The sequence below is a fragment of the Tripterygium wilfordii genome, chromosome 1 (genome assembly GCF_013401445.1).
Source record: "Tripterygium wilfordii isolate XIE 37 chromosome 1, ASM1340144v1, whole genome shotgun sequence".
NCBI lineage: Eukaryota > Viridiplantae > Streptophyta > Magnoliopsida > Celastrales > Celastraceae > Tripterygium > Tripterygium wilfordii.
The window spans coordinates 8,429,331-8,443,109 of NC_052232.1; the positions used below are offsets into that span (position 1 = coordinate 8,429,331).

The 13,779-nt window shown below is 37.2% G+C and overlaps 2 protein-coding genes across 5 annotated transcripts; one reads left to right on the forward strand and one right to left on the reverse strand.

Moving 5' to 3' along the window:
- Positions 1-30: 30 nt before the first annotated feature.
- On the reverse strand, positions 31-7,108 carry LOC120000758 (putative ALA-interacting subunit 2). Of its 3 annotated transcripts, none has more exons than XM_038848877.1 (9): positions 6,954-7,105; positions 5,818-5,931; positions 4,407-4,468; positions 4,224-4,298; positions 3,984-4,100; positions 3,351-3,421; positions 2,396-2,693; positions 1,691-1,980; positions 31-310 (listed from the first exon to the last, which is right to left on the reverse strand). In XM_038848877.1, exons 2-9 carry the CDS (start codon positions 5,894-5,896, stop codon positions 256-258), a joined length of 1,047 nt encoding a protein of 348 aa, XP_038704805.1. In that variant the 5' UTR covers positions 5,897-5,931; positions 6,954-7,105; the 3' UTR covers positions 31-255. The 3 variants fall into 3 exon arrangements, with proteins under 3 accessions (XP_038704805.1, XP_038704810.1, XP_038704815.1); XM_038848882.1 differs by having other exon boundaries at positions 5,818-5,953; positions 6,954-7,093; XM_038848887.1 differs by lacking the exon at positions 31-310 and having other exon boundaries at positions 1,833-1,975; positions 6,954-7,108.
- A 159-nt stretch (positions 7,109-7,267) lies between these two features.
- LOC120000776 lies at positions 7,268-10,073 on the forward strand. Of its 2 annotated transcripts, none has more exons than XM_038848908.1 (3): positions 7,268-7,576; positions 8,272-8,384; positions 9,761-9,895. In XM_038848908.1, exons 1-3 carry the CDS (start codon positions 7,453-7,455, stop codon positions 9,803-9,805), a joined length of 282 nt encoding a protein of 93 aa, XP_038704836.1. In that variant the 5' UTR covers positions 7,268-7,452; the 3' UTR covers positions 9,806-9,895. The 2 variants fall into 2 exon arrangements, with proteins under 2 accessions (XP_038704836.1, XP_038704827.1); XM_038848899.1 differs by having other exon boundaries at positions 7,269-7,576; positions 9,796-10,073.
- The last annotated feature ends 3,706 nt before the right edge of the window (positions 10,074-13,779 follow it).

Consider the following 13,779-nt stretch of genomic DNA (forward strand, 5'->3'; position numbering starts at 1 on the left):
CTTCTATGGCTTGTTTTTCTAACTTACAAGTAACAAGAACAACAAATTAATTTACTGATTCAATAGTTTGATCGTCAAAAGTACACTTTACCTGGCGGAGCTGCATTAAAAGACAGTATCATCTCACAACATTGCACCTCTTTCTCTCTTTCATAACAAGCTCTATACTGGACACTTAACAACTTAACGCGTATGAGATGTTTCAGAACCTTCAATTCACTTCACATGAAAATTTTACAAACTAAGATCACCTTTTCAACTAGGAAAGCTTTTCATGTTCCACGACAAATAACTTGTGTCCCCATAAGGCCTGCAAACAGAGAAGGTGCATCTTAGGATATATAACTATCTAAGATCAGTATGTATTATTAATATCTACGAACGGCAAGAGTTAAAATATGATCTAGTCTTTAGCGGCTATGGTCAATAACTAAGAATGAGAGCACGTAGCTGTTATAACATTCTCTATCAGCAGCAGCAATGCAGTATTATGCAGAGTCATATGTTAATGCCTAAGAGAAAAAAGCAATTTTGGATGGCAAAACTCATTACATTCAGTGATAGAGTTGCATGGTGCAACTTAGAGGTCACAAGTTCAATATTCCTGGAAACAATTACTCCCCATATTATATAGGGTAGATCTGCATACATCCTGTATGTTCTTGACCCTACCCATTGCGAGAGCCTTGTGCATGAGAGTTGTTTACATTTTCGTGTGAACATGTGGTCTAGTCATAGAGTTGTAGAGGTGCAACATAGAGGTTACAAGTTCAATTACTGAAAATATTATCTCCACATACTATGTAAGGGTAAGGTTTGCATACATCATGTCCGTCCCCGACCCCGCCTGCTATGGAAGCCTTGTGTACGGGAATTGTTTACCTTTTCTTTTTATCAAATTCTCCATTACATTGAGTTACATCCTTTGAAAGATAACGTGCTTATTTTTTTCATGAACAACCTAAGCGGAACATATCAATTGTACACTTTATGCCATGCACAACATGAGGCTGAAGACACCGATGTCCTTGACCAAATCAAATGCAGACTTACACATACATTCTCAGATAATAGATGGTGCACTGAATTTGCAAAAAATGTTACGCATATATGCCAAATCACTAGCTTGGCTTCCTAGAGATGACAAGAACAGAATCTGATTGAAAGATTAAGAAACAAAAAATGTAAGTGAAAAAATGAAGCATACTCCACTCTAAGCAAATACTGGTGTATAGAAGAAACTTAAACTATGATGAGAGTACTTCACTTCCCCCAAGCGGCAAGAGGCTTTTTTGCATCTTTTTCCCTCTTCCTTTTTATTTATCAGGAGGGTTAGGGTTTTGAATGGCAAAGCTATAGGATACGTTATTTTGGGGGTGGGGGGGGGGGGGGTGTGGAAAGTTTGAAGGAAAGGAAAATATGACTGCCTTGGATGGAAGAAGATGAGAAGGCAGCCAAGATGAGGCAATCAAAGTGCATACTCAGCCAGAAAAGAAAAGGAATCTTATTGTTACAAACGCTAGCAAAAAGTCCTGGAAAATATCTGTGTCACAGTTGGCTGAGGGGACCCCTAGCAAATGCAAAAGGTATGAATATGAATTATAATAGATCAATCAAATTCATTTTAAACATTGCAGCAGATAACAATGCAAGAATTCAATGTGCCTGCAGGATATAGTTGAGCCATTACCTTGGATTATTCACATGAAGCAGCGTGAAGATAATGGCCATGATTATAGAAGAAGAACCAACAAAGATGTAGGCAACTCCAAGGAAGTCATTCTTTCCACCCAACCAGTTTGATGTTGAAAGGACAAGCTTCTTTTTACCTCCAAAGCTGTACGTGTTGTAGTTGTTCATTAGGTGTACATCTAAAACATCGTCTACATCCAAATCCTCTTCAATTCTACCATACAACTTGCGGAAGCTTGGAAGGGCAGCAGTACGCATCCATACAATAAGATCCTCATGATTGCTAAGCTAGTTGATGTGATAGACCAACCAAAAGAAAAATATGAAAAACGAGATGATCATAAGATGTCGTAGAAATCAAAGTAGAGCTGAACAAGATATAGAAAGTAAACATTGCAATTGCAAATAGCAATTAAGGGATTGCACTTGGCCAAGATTAAAAAAATTCACAAATTGCAGCAGCTGTAAGCTACGTTTTTGTGTTCAAATCGAGGACAGAAATTCTCATTAGCCATTATAAATTTATAATTTAATCTTCAACAAAGCATCCACTATTTTGGGGACTACAAAGGACAAAAGTACGCAACTTTACCCTCACAGTGTACAGAGATTGTGCTAATATTTGGGAATTCATGAAATACGGTAACAACAGAACAAGCTTAGAATGATGGCAGGGCCAAATTTATACTCTGTTAATACTTACTGGAATGTTGGGATCAAGATTTCCCCCGCCAATCAAGGTCCCATTCTGGAAATTAAAAGGGTAAATTTTCTTCCCAAATTTGTGATCACGGTCACTCTTCCACGCAATGTTCTTCCTGTTTACCTTCAATTCTTTTCTCCCATGAATAAATGTAAATGTATCATTGAACAAACTCCATGCTATCAACCCACAAGGGACAACTGGTAGACCGTTGTTTAATTCTTCAGGTGCACATGAACTTGTGTCATTGTACTTCAATCCATACAAAAGCTGCTTATCGCTTCTACTCTTGACGTACCTGGAAAGGATTTAGGGTAGTGATGCAATGAAGAAATCTGGACACTGAGTCAAACAGACATTCCAAAGGGGAAAACAGCAGTCAAATTTTCATATTGGCACAATAACAAGCAGAATGTGCAATATATTTTTGAATCCTGCAAGTTTATCTTACCTACTGACTTTAGGAAAATGAAAAAGATCTGCCTTCAGTTTTGTGGATGCGTATTTTTTTGCATCCAGGTATTGTCTACTCTGAGGTACTCTACGAGCGTTCCTACCCTCCCCTCACGTACTTACCAGGATAATATCCCGTCTCCCCCACTGTAAGAACCCATAACCTCTTTGGTTTGGGAGAGAGAATACCCAACTTACCATTTTGTAACATTTCTATGATTTGTCTTAGTTTCCTACCTGTAGGAACTACCCACAGTTTTCCATGAATTTTGCATCACCATCTCATAAATCATATTTAACAGTAGATCATACAACACCCAAAAAAAAGGAGAAATAAAAACTATGAAATGCACATGCGGACTGTGGTAACCATACAAGAGGGTATTCGCATGAATACCGGAAAAAGAAAAGGACATCGATTTTTAAAAATCAGAAGTTAACCTAGGGGAAGGAAAACTAGAAGAAGAAGACTATAAATAGGAGATTAATAAAAATATATTACCTTCGATGGTTTTGATAGAAGTTATCAAGCTGATAATAAACGTAAATTGGTGCTTTCATATATTTGTGCACCTGCAAGCAGGTTAAAAATTCAACTCAATAAAAATAGGACCAAACATGATGCCAAGAAAAAGTTGCAACATGTAAAATGTATTTAATTGAATGGGAAACTTATAGCATGCTCAACTCAAAAACAGGTTAAAATTTTTTTAAAACTAAATGCTAAATAGAGCCCACATTAACAAATGTAGACTCAGAACGCAAAATATGAACAACTCTAAGAATTCATGTGAAGAAGCCTTGCAAAAGGATGATAACAAAAACTTGAACCCAATTAGAAATTTTAAATGAATCAAGATGGTACAGACTGAATATATAATCTGCTCTTCCTATCCGACATAAACAAAGCTGTAAAAGTATTAAATCGAATAAGCAATGCATAATGAGGCAGGAATTGTAAGCACTGTAAAATAACTCGAAAGAGCACTGTAAGCACTCAAAAAACAAAATAAAAAAAATATAGAACAAGAGTGAAAAATATACAGATAAAGCTTTTGTGAACCACATAGTCTATACAGGCTCAGAAATGCTGTAAGAATTTTGATATTGAAGGTAGAATTAATTAAAGCGTCACCTTCAATATACGAGAACAGTTTTTGAGGATTGAGCTGTCTTTGATATATGACATCCTGTTGCTCTTATATGCCTCAGGTATACATTCAGTATCATACCGGTCCACAATTTCAACAACCTAAAATCAGAGATCAAATGTTCAATGCTGAAACATATAAAATAAAGCTCCATCAAGCAGCACAATGCTTTTCACAAAAGAGCAACAGGAGCATTCACTGAAGCAACTAGAGAAGAGATTTACATTACGGGAAGCTTGAAGAGTAACTAGCCCAATAGGAATGCAAATGACACCCAATAGTAAAAAAGTAGAAATAATCTGCAGAACAGAAGGTGCTTACGTCACTAGTTATAAGAATAAACAGAAAACAAAAGATTAAAGAATAACTTAGATGTAATTATGTAAATAATATAACCAAGAACTAACCCATTTTGGTGTCAAGACAGGTTTACAAGCTGGGAGGCTTTGCTGTGTAAATTGATAATAAGCTGCAAAACCCGTAACATATATAGTATATTATTTGGGAAAACAAAGGTTAACAATATTTACAGATGGGAAAAACTAGGTCAGAGGGGTTAGTATTGGTCTTCAGAGAAGAATATACAAGGTGAGATTGCTTCTCACAATAGATTGACAACCCGAGTTATTTCCAACTTCGAATGTGAATCACATTTATTTTTTATACTGTAACATACATAGTACTTCAACTAAATGCCTAGGATTCACTTAAGTGCCCTGGAATTGTATACATTATGTCATCAAAAGGCTCACTTTCAGAGAGAAGCTACAAATATTTCTCAAAACAAGCTTAAGATAGTCACTCGCAACTAATGTTTCCTCGCTAAAGATACTGCTTCCAGCAAACTTTAAATGATTGTCCAGTTAAAACCGTTCAACCGTTCATGCGGGAGAGACAAACCATGAAACTAAGACCGGTTAAAACTCAGGTGAGCATTACCCCCCAGGGATAAACTTCAACATCTAAAAATCAGTTCTGTGGATCTTTTCCTTGTTAGGATATGATAATTTCATTTATTACTTCGTCTACCAGCTTGCAAAAGCCTCAATAAATTAGAGCATGCTTCCAATTTCTGAGCAATCAACTTGAACATCTAAATATCACATATGAGAATCTTTTCCTACTTCTTCTGCCCACTTGTGAAAGCCAAAATGATCCATAAATATGCATCAGGTAACACACCTTCCCCAGTACCTCGAAAAATTCCAACCACACTGGTAGTAATGATCTGATAAATCTTGACATTTTCACAATTCACATACAGAAAACAGTATGAAAAATACGACCTGTGCACTATAATTCTAGTATAATAACATTAAGCTACAGAAAGAAAAGCGAGTTAATATCTAAGTAATACATCACTCAATAAGGCAGTTATTCAGAATACTAGCTAAGTTTCATAAAGAATTTCCGTAGTAGTTAATAAGCCTCACAATCTTTGAACATATATGGTTATCTTATCACTCATCAGTTAATTTGACTTACTCAACTGATTTCCAACTAAGAGCAGTCTGATCAATCAATTTTCCCCAGAACATTCCAAAAATCATATTCTAATGCCTCGCTGACTCTGTGCTTATCTGAACTCGTTAACCACTTTCACTGAATAAGAAGGATAAACAAGAGAATTAAAACATCCTTGTTGTAGCTCAACCTTTAATTTAATGAGTAATCTGTTTGTTCTTGAAATATGTCTAAGAGTTGAAATAAGTATGATTTTCAGTGTCTTATTCACAATATTTAAAACAAAACCACACATATATGTGACAGTAATTTTGCCATTAACTATGGAATTGAAGTTGCAGAATGAAAATTGACCTTTTGAACGTCCAGAATGAATGGGAATTGATCGCACTTCTGTGGTAGCATCAGAGGTACTCCCTCCATCCACATCCATGAATTCTGAATTTCAGCAATACCAGTGGAAGGTTCCTTGTGTGTTTAAAAGCAATTCCTTAGTTCAAAGACAATAACATGAGAAGGAAATATACCAAGCACACACAAAGATAAAAAGAGCTCTTGGCCTAGTGGTGACCTACTCTTTAGGTCTTGAACAAGGTCAAGGTTCGAGTACCTCCTCATGCTAATAATAATGAAAAAATATGACTTATCTCCAAAAAAGAAAAAAAGACACAAAGATAGCAACAGAGAGTTACACATGCCAATATAAATCCAAACTCCACCTCAAGAAACTTTCAAATCAAAATATTACCCAGCTTGGTAATTTATCAACAAGCTTCATCAGAGAATGATACTCAAAAGTTGGAATAAGAAATACCACAAGGTTTCTCGGCTCCAAAATGTTCAAATTCACAATCCTGAGGAAAAGGATTTTATCAGATGCTTTCTTCACAATTCAATTGTTTTGAGTTCCTGGATTTCTAAGCGATCATCATTCAATGGACTGAGAATTTCTTGTCCAGGACAAGACCGTAGATTCATGTCTTAAACTAGGTTCTCTAACTAATTAAATCAATCATATAATACAACTTATTATGGAAATATTTCTTGAGTAAAAATTCATCTTTTTTTTTTTCCCAGAAATGAGAGGGCAAAATCTATCATCTCGACAAAAGCATAAAGCCAAAGCTAGTGAGTTAATTGAACTGCCAAATTTTATCATTCCTCCGAATTATAATTTCAAGACTTTCTTGTTGTAAATTCACGATTTACAACATTTCTCTTGAAGCACCAGTTCTCTGCAAACCAAGCAGATTACATAGCTTCAAACGGAAGCAAAACACACAATGCTAACGTTCACATTTTTTCAATATCTTTTCTGACATTTCCTCAAGCACCAATGTAAAATTCAAAATAAAAGACAAGATGATAAAAATTACCAGCTACAGCACTGAATTCGCAACCAAAATCATAAAGAAACCCAAATGCAGCCATCGAAGATTGAAAATTCGAAATTACAAGAAGCGCGAGGGATAATTCATGCATATAATTACCTCGATATCGAAGAAAGGAGCGATCTCACAAAAGAATGGAATGATTAGGGTTTTCGACAACTACAGAGAGATAGCTTCCGATAAGGAAAGTATAATCTTTGTACAGATTCTTGTCCTCTCTTCTACACATCCATGCCAAGGCACTCCATTAAAGAATGTTCATCAAACTCCAATTTCAACGATCGAAACTTTAGATAGTCGGCGGACTTAAGTTGGGCTGATTTAAGTAAGTTGGGCCAAGAAAAGGGCTGGATAAATTGGGCTTGATTTCTTTACTAGGCCTGGATCCATTGCTAATCTTCTTCGTCTCAACCCAGAAAACCTGTCGTTCGGATTCAGTCGTTTCTAGTGATCAACAATGCGGAATGTTTTTATGGCATTTTGATTCTCTTTCGCTAATTATGGATATGGATTCGATGTTCGTATAACAAACAGTAAACCTCGGATTGAGGAGATCGTCCAGTCAAAGACTCCAGTCCTGAAAGCAAGAATCCCCAAGATGGAGGAACACGAAGAAGAGAAGGAACCTAATTCTTTTTCTTCTTCTCCTCCTCCTGCCGAGGCTCCTCCATCTGAGCAACCATCAACACAAGCCGATGCCCCTCCATTTGATCCCAGTCGAAGTAACGCTCTGAATTGTGTTGCTTTTGTTCTTCTTTTGAAAGAATTTCTTTCCTTGTTACTTGTTAGGTCTAGCAATTTGAGAATGTATGACTAAATTTTATGCCTTTTGTGTTCTTAACCCATCAATTTCTAGCATGTGGAGCTTCTAACTGATATGTGGGTTTGCTTTCATTTGAGGGGCTTTCTATTCTATATGATTAGATTTTCTGGATTGGTTGTATAATTCCGTCGTTAAAACTGGCTTAGCCCAACTGTTGTACCGTAGGTGATGGTTGCTTTCAATGTCTGTGTTAGAAGAATTCATGATTGCTTTTCAAGGTTTAGGTGAATAGATGCATTTTCTTTTTGAATGGATCCTGGAACTTGGCAATGGTGGTTGTTTATGAGACTATTTTCTCGTTTTCTCCAATGAACGTGCATTTGAGGTCTGTAACTTGCATATTTTGTATTCAAAATGTGTAATAATGCCTTGCACTTTCAACTATTAGTAATTTATATGGCTTGTGGGACTGATGTGAATGTCTAGTTGAAGACACCGTAATAATTTCGAAATATTTTCATCTCAATACTATACTAATATTATGCGTTAATGAGATGTTTGGTTGAGGTCGTGCTGTGAATATTTGAGGATTAGTTTTTATTTGAGACAATAACTTTGTCCTGTGTCTCACGCTTCCCATATTTTGCTCTGAAGTGATCGGTATCATCAAGAGGAAGGCATTGCTAAAAGAGTTAGCTGCTGTCTATCATGCACAGTGCCTCTCATATTGTCGGGAACTTTTGGAACTTCAAAAGAAATGGGAAGAGGTTAGTTGGCACACTCATATTGCTTGGGCATTTGCTGTTTGAATGAAGGAAAATGCATGTGCATTTGTTTATTACTCCCCATATTTTCACTAATTTCGTGTAACTTTAGGACAAATTTCTGTCATGAAGTTGGTTTTTTAGCCCCTAGGCAAATTTGAGGCCTTGCTTGGCAGATCGTAACTTTGATATGATAGGACAGAATAAAGTGAGGAACAAAATAGGATTTTGGTTCATGACAGGTTTAAGATGAAGACAGAAACTAACAATATACTGAAGTTGTGTTCGTATTGTCATCCAACTTATGTCTGCTACACCTAAAATCATGGGCCGCAGAGGATTACAAATGCAATATTTAGTTGCGCATACTATCATCCATAGGGTGCGCCAAATAAGGGGTGGGCTAACTTTTATCGAATCTTGCCTCTTAGCGGTATCACAGTCGGGGCATAAATGCGACATAGTTTAGAACATAATTTTCAACATTATTTTCATTGGTGTCACCAGAATGAAGATGGTAGATTTAAGTGAAGTTAAGATGAAGTAAAATTGCCCAAGTGTATGGCCATATACACTTATGTGGAAAGTTAAGTAGCCAAAGAGGCTGGTAATGATAGTAAGGATATGGACAAGGGGGTATTAGCTGAGAGTATAGCCTTGAGTAAGATGGAGTGGTGAAACAAGAATCCATACAGTTGACAGAAAGTAGTTTCAAAACCAAGGATTCATATTGGCTGATCCCTGCCTGATATGTGAGGCTTATTGTAGCAGGATGGGATCAGTGAAGGCCAAAATTTGTATTTTAAAGAATCCGACTCCACAAGGAGACTGCCTATATCATTGGAGCCTCTATCAACACAGATTTGGAGTGCCATCCTGATTGCCTTGATTTCATCTGTGGTAGAATCCAGGTTGCCAATCGAGCCAGAGAAAATGCAAACAAAATTATGGCTATCACGCAAAACTCCACCAATGCTAGCTTTGTTTCCTTGAGCTGAACCATCCGTGTTCCATTTAAGATAACCTTCAGGAGGAGGGTCTTGGGTTCTTATTTCTTAATAAGATTGTTTCTGAATTCTGAGCTTCACACCATCACTAGAATTCATCAACTCCGGCCTGCTGTAAGGAAGATCAATATGGTGGATGAAGAAAGAGCTTTAAAAGAAGAATAATCTTGGAGAATTCGTGTGCAATCGACTCTGGTTTTGAATGTCCTTGAATGAGCTAGTTAAGGATTTTCTTTTTTGAAAAAAAAAAAAATGAGATTAGAAATTGGTGGTCATGACATAAAGTCATTTGAAAGTTTACCAATTCGAAGCAAAACTATGGCATTGTTAGTTTGTTACTGCACTGGTAATGATAATTTTTTTTACTTGCAGTTTCTTACTTCTAACAACTTGGTACATTCTTGCAGCCATTTGTAGATGCCAAAACTCCTGATGATTCCAGAAAAGAGACGACGAGGCCTTCAAAACGTGTGAAGAAGCCGCGCGAAGCCCCTCTTAATGTATTTGCATCCTGCTTTTGCTGAAACTGTAATTGATGTGCATAAGTTGTTAATTAGTTAGTTATATATAATTCTCTTTCAGGACGAGGAATCATAGATTTTTGGCTCATATAAACTCCGGATACTTGGTGCATCTCTCACCAAGTATCTTATAAGCCGGGTATTAATATAGAGAATTGAACCCGAATCTCCCAACCAACCGAAAGGATTCATTCCAGTCGACTCGGTCAACCCTTGATGGTTATATAATCCTCTATTTATTGGTCACATAGTACTCCATATGGTCATTGCATGTACCATTGAAGGCCCTTCTGTGTGTGCCTCCCTAATATAGGACAACAGGACCTGGTAGTGTAATCACCACAAATCAACGGCTGTGCATAAACCAGTCAAATAGTGGTCAAAGATGACGAGAGGCACTGATTCTATGAAGATATCACAAGACACAGTAATTCTGTTAAAGGGGGAAATAAGAAAATCATGGTCAAAATTTTTCATATCTTACCTATGTGTTTCAGAGCAGCACTGCAAGAAAAAGAAATTGAAAACACGCCTTGTCATCGCATTTCTCTGCCATATCTTTTGTACAAACTCAGACGATAAAATACGGAGATTAGTTATTTAGCAGAAATTATAAAAGCACATGAAGTGATACTTTAAAGTTTAGTGGTGAATCACACCCTTGTAATTGTAATACATTTATAGCTACGCGCTCAATTTTGGACAACTTATGTGTCTCAGCACGGACTTTATTAAAAGTGTCATGCGGCGCTCCTGTGAGACTCCGACGTCCACAAGTGTCATTTTTTCGATCAGTGAGTGACCTGTCGTGACAAGAAATTCAACAATCAGTGATCGAGTTGAGAAATTTTAAAATCAGTGATTGAGTTGGAACGAGCTCAATCTTTTGATGACCAATTTGTGTATTTGCTCATATCAAATGTTTAAAGATTAAATTTGTAAGATATTCTCTCAGAAAGATGTTTAGAGTTTTTTTACTCAAAACCCTAACTTTTTTGTTTCTCTCTTTTTTTACTCTTTGATGTATAATATTATTGTACTAGGGAAGTAGTCAGGGCCTATACTTATCATGCACCATAACAACTTTTTTTTTCTCTTCACAAAAATGTGGTGGAAAGCTGTATACTGATGTCACTCTATTATCTTTTTTGACTATGCATCTTATGTGAATTAAAACAGGAATAAAAACCATTTAGCTTGGTGTGAGTTTGAGTTTGTAATATTTTTGGTCCAAATTTGTAATAGTTAGTTGTTCGGGTTATTATCAGCCAATCAACTTTTAAGTATTTTGATAAATATCAATCGATCCATTTCTACATAGGTCAGGTGAAATTATCACCTTAATTTGTGGGTCGGTTGACGATTAATTGTGAACCAAAAAATGGGTTGGTTGGGAGGTAAAATCGACCAATTCCGAGCCCTATCTTAGTGTGTTACAAAGAACATGACAGGTCACCATTATCGAGTACATCTCTCACTCAACAGTAACTTTTGCATGGCTCCTCTCTTGCTTGGTTTTCATACAACACCTCCAAACAAACTACTTGATTATAATTAATGTGTACGTATATGCATGCAAACATGCAATACAAACACAAATTAACACATACACGCGTGATCACTGCTACAACATCCATCTTCATAAGTAACAGATAATTGAAAGTAGAAGATAATAACTCGATGATTGTAAAGTTTTTTTTTCCCCTTTTCATTTCTGACAACTCATAATATTCTATAATTAAGAGTCTATATATATATATATATGCGAGTGTTTGGATTTGGAGATATAATTATACCTAAAAAGCAGAAGAGCATTTGGAAACAAGGACAGCCTAATCATCAGAGCCAAAGAGCACCGGCATCTTTGAGGAGAGGGACGAGAGTGCCGTTGATGTGGCAAGCCATGAGCGTCTCAATACTCCCCAGAAACTTCCCTCCCACAAAAATGGCCGGAGTGGGCTGCTGTCCATCCGCAGCCACCTGGAACAGTACGGCCTGGATATCATCGCCCAACTCATGACGGTCCACCTCGACGATGGCTGGTCCCACTCCAAGCCCAAAGAGGAGCCGCTTAGCCACGGTGCACATACAGCAACCGCTCATGCTGAAAACCACCACAGCGTTGGTTGATGCTAGCTCCCGCACTATCTCGTACGGGTTGACGACGTCCATCATCGTTGATGCCGATGCCTCTCCTCCACCTATCGGAATCATCCTCGATTTCTTCGCCACCTGCATCCTTTTTCCGACTCTTCAAACAGATTTTTCAATGAAAGGTTAGACTAACAAACACAGACAAGAAGAAAGAAACATAGAAGATAAGACTTAAGAGTGTATGTATGTGTGTTTTTCTTTGTATAAATAGAAAATCAAACGAGTCTCAAAAGGGAATCAAATCAGAAAAAGTGAGATGGGGACTTACCCCGGCAAACACTGACTGCTTTAAGCTCTATGAGACTCTCTCAGTCTTTCTAGTGACATATATATATATATATATATATATATATATGTATATATATATATATATATGTATGTATATATATATATATATATATGTATGTATGTATGTATAAGGGAGGAGAGGCATGCAGAAAAGAAATGAAAGGGGGGGGTGGAGGGACCACTAAAAATGGCATAACAGAAAAGGATTCGCATGCTCATTGGAAATTAAGAATCGCATGGGATATGGGATGACCTAAAACATCTAATTGTACGGAAATTTTCAACGGGCAAAAGCCTTTGAAAAGCGAATAATATATATAAAACCTAAAACCAGAAAGTTTTCCGTTTGTTTTCTGGGTTAAGATGGTGATCAGAACCAAGCGAGAGAGAGTGTGTGTGTTGTGGAATAGAGTATTCCGACAGGAACCGCCTGTAACGCCGTCGGGTGACAGTGTCATTGAGACTGCCACGCCGCAAATGCTCTCTCATTTCATGATTTTTCGAGTCAAAGATACTACTGTGTTTATCCCTGTCCTCTATGTATTCCTGAACAAAAGTACGCATTTACCCTTGCATTTGATTCGGGATTATAGGTTCAATTATTAGAGGCTGGGGTGGGTTGGGAAAAAGAGGTTGGCCCGAACTAATGGGCTTTTCCTGGCCCAGCATTTGATCACCTCCACCATGCTCTGCACTACTGCACTGATCAATCAAGCAAAAACAATGAAGCCTTTTTGGTTGCAATTATGCTTAGAAGTCTAGGGGTAGCCAAAAATCGATTCTGTATTGGTTTTAGGTCGAACAACAACACGAGTTTACGAAATATTTGCATGCCCGGACCCTAATCCGGATTAGATTTTGGACGTACTTAATTGACCAAACCCGAATTGGTTTAAATCCGCACAAGTAAATCGGATAATAATATAATCTAGATTAGGGTTTGGATAAGTAAATCTAACAGTAGTATTTCTGTATTTGGACCTGAACCCGGGTTTAAACAGGATAAAAAAATTTGTGTTTGGACCCGAATTTAGACATATAACTTATGTCTAAACTTGGTTTAATCTGGGTCGGACATATTTGGTCATTCGGACCTGACATAGTTTTGCCATCCCTACTTTGAACCTTAGCCAATATTACGCTAATAAGGAACATACAATTTACATATTAATCCACGAAGAACAAAACGTACAATCTCATGTACATTTGATCTTAAAACACAGGAAAAAAAAAAGAAATAAACACTAACATACATAGATAGACCTCATCGAATCCGAACAACCCTGCCTAACACAGTCATTACCATGTCAACAAGACATCGGCATATCGGCTCGAAGCACGACCTTATAGGGTTTCTAGCATGAACATTCCAGCCTGACCCTGACTCCGCATTGCTCCTCACTCTCCCCCAAACATTCGCGAAGAAAT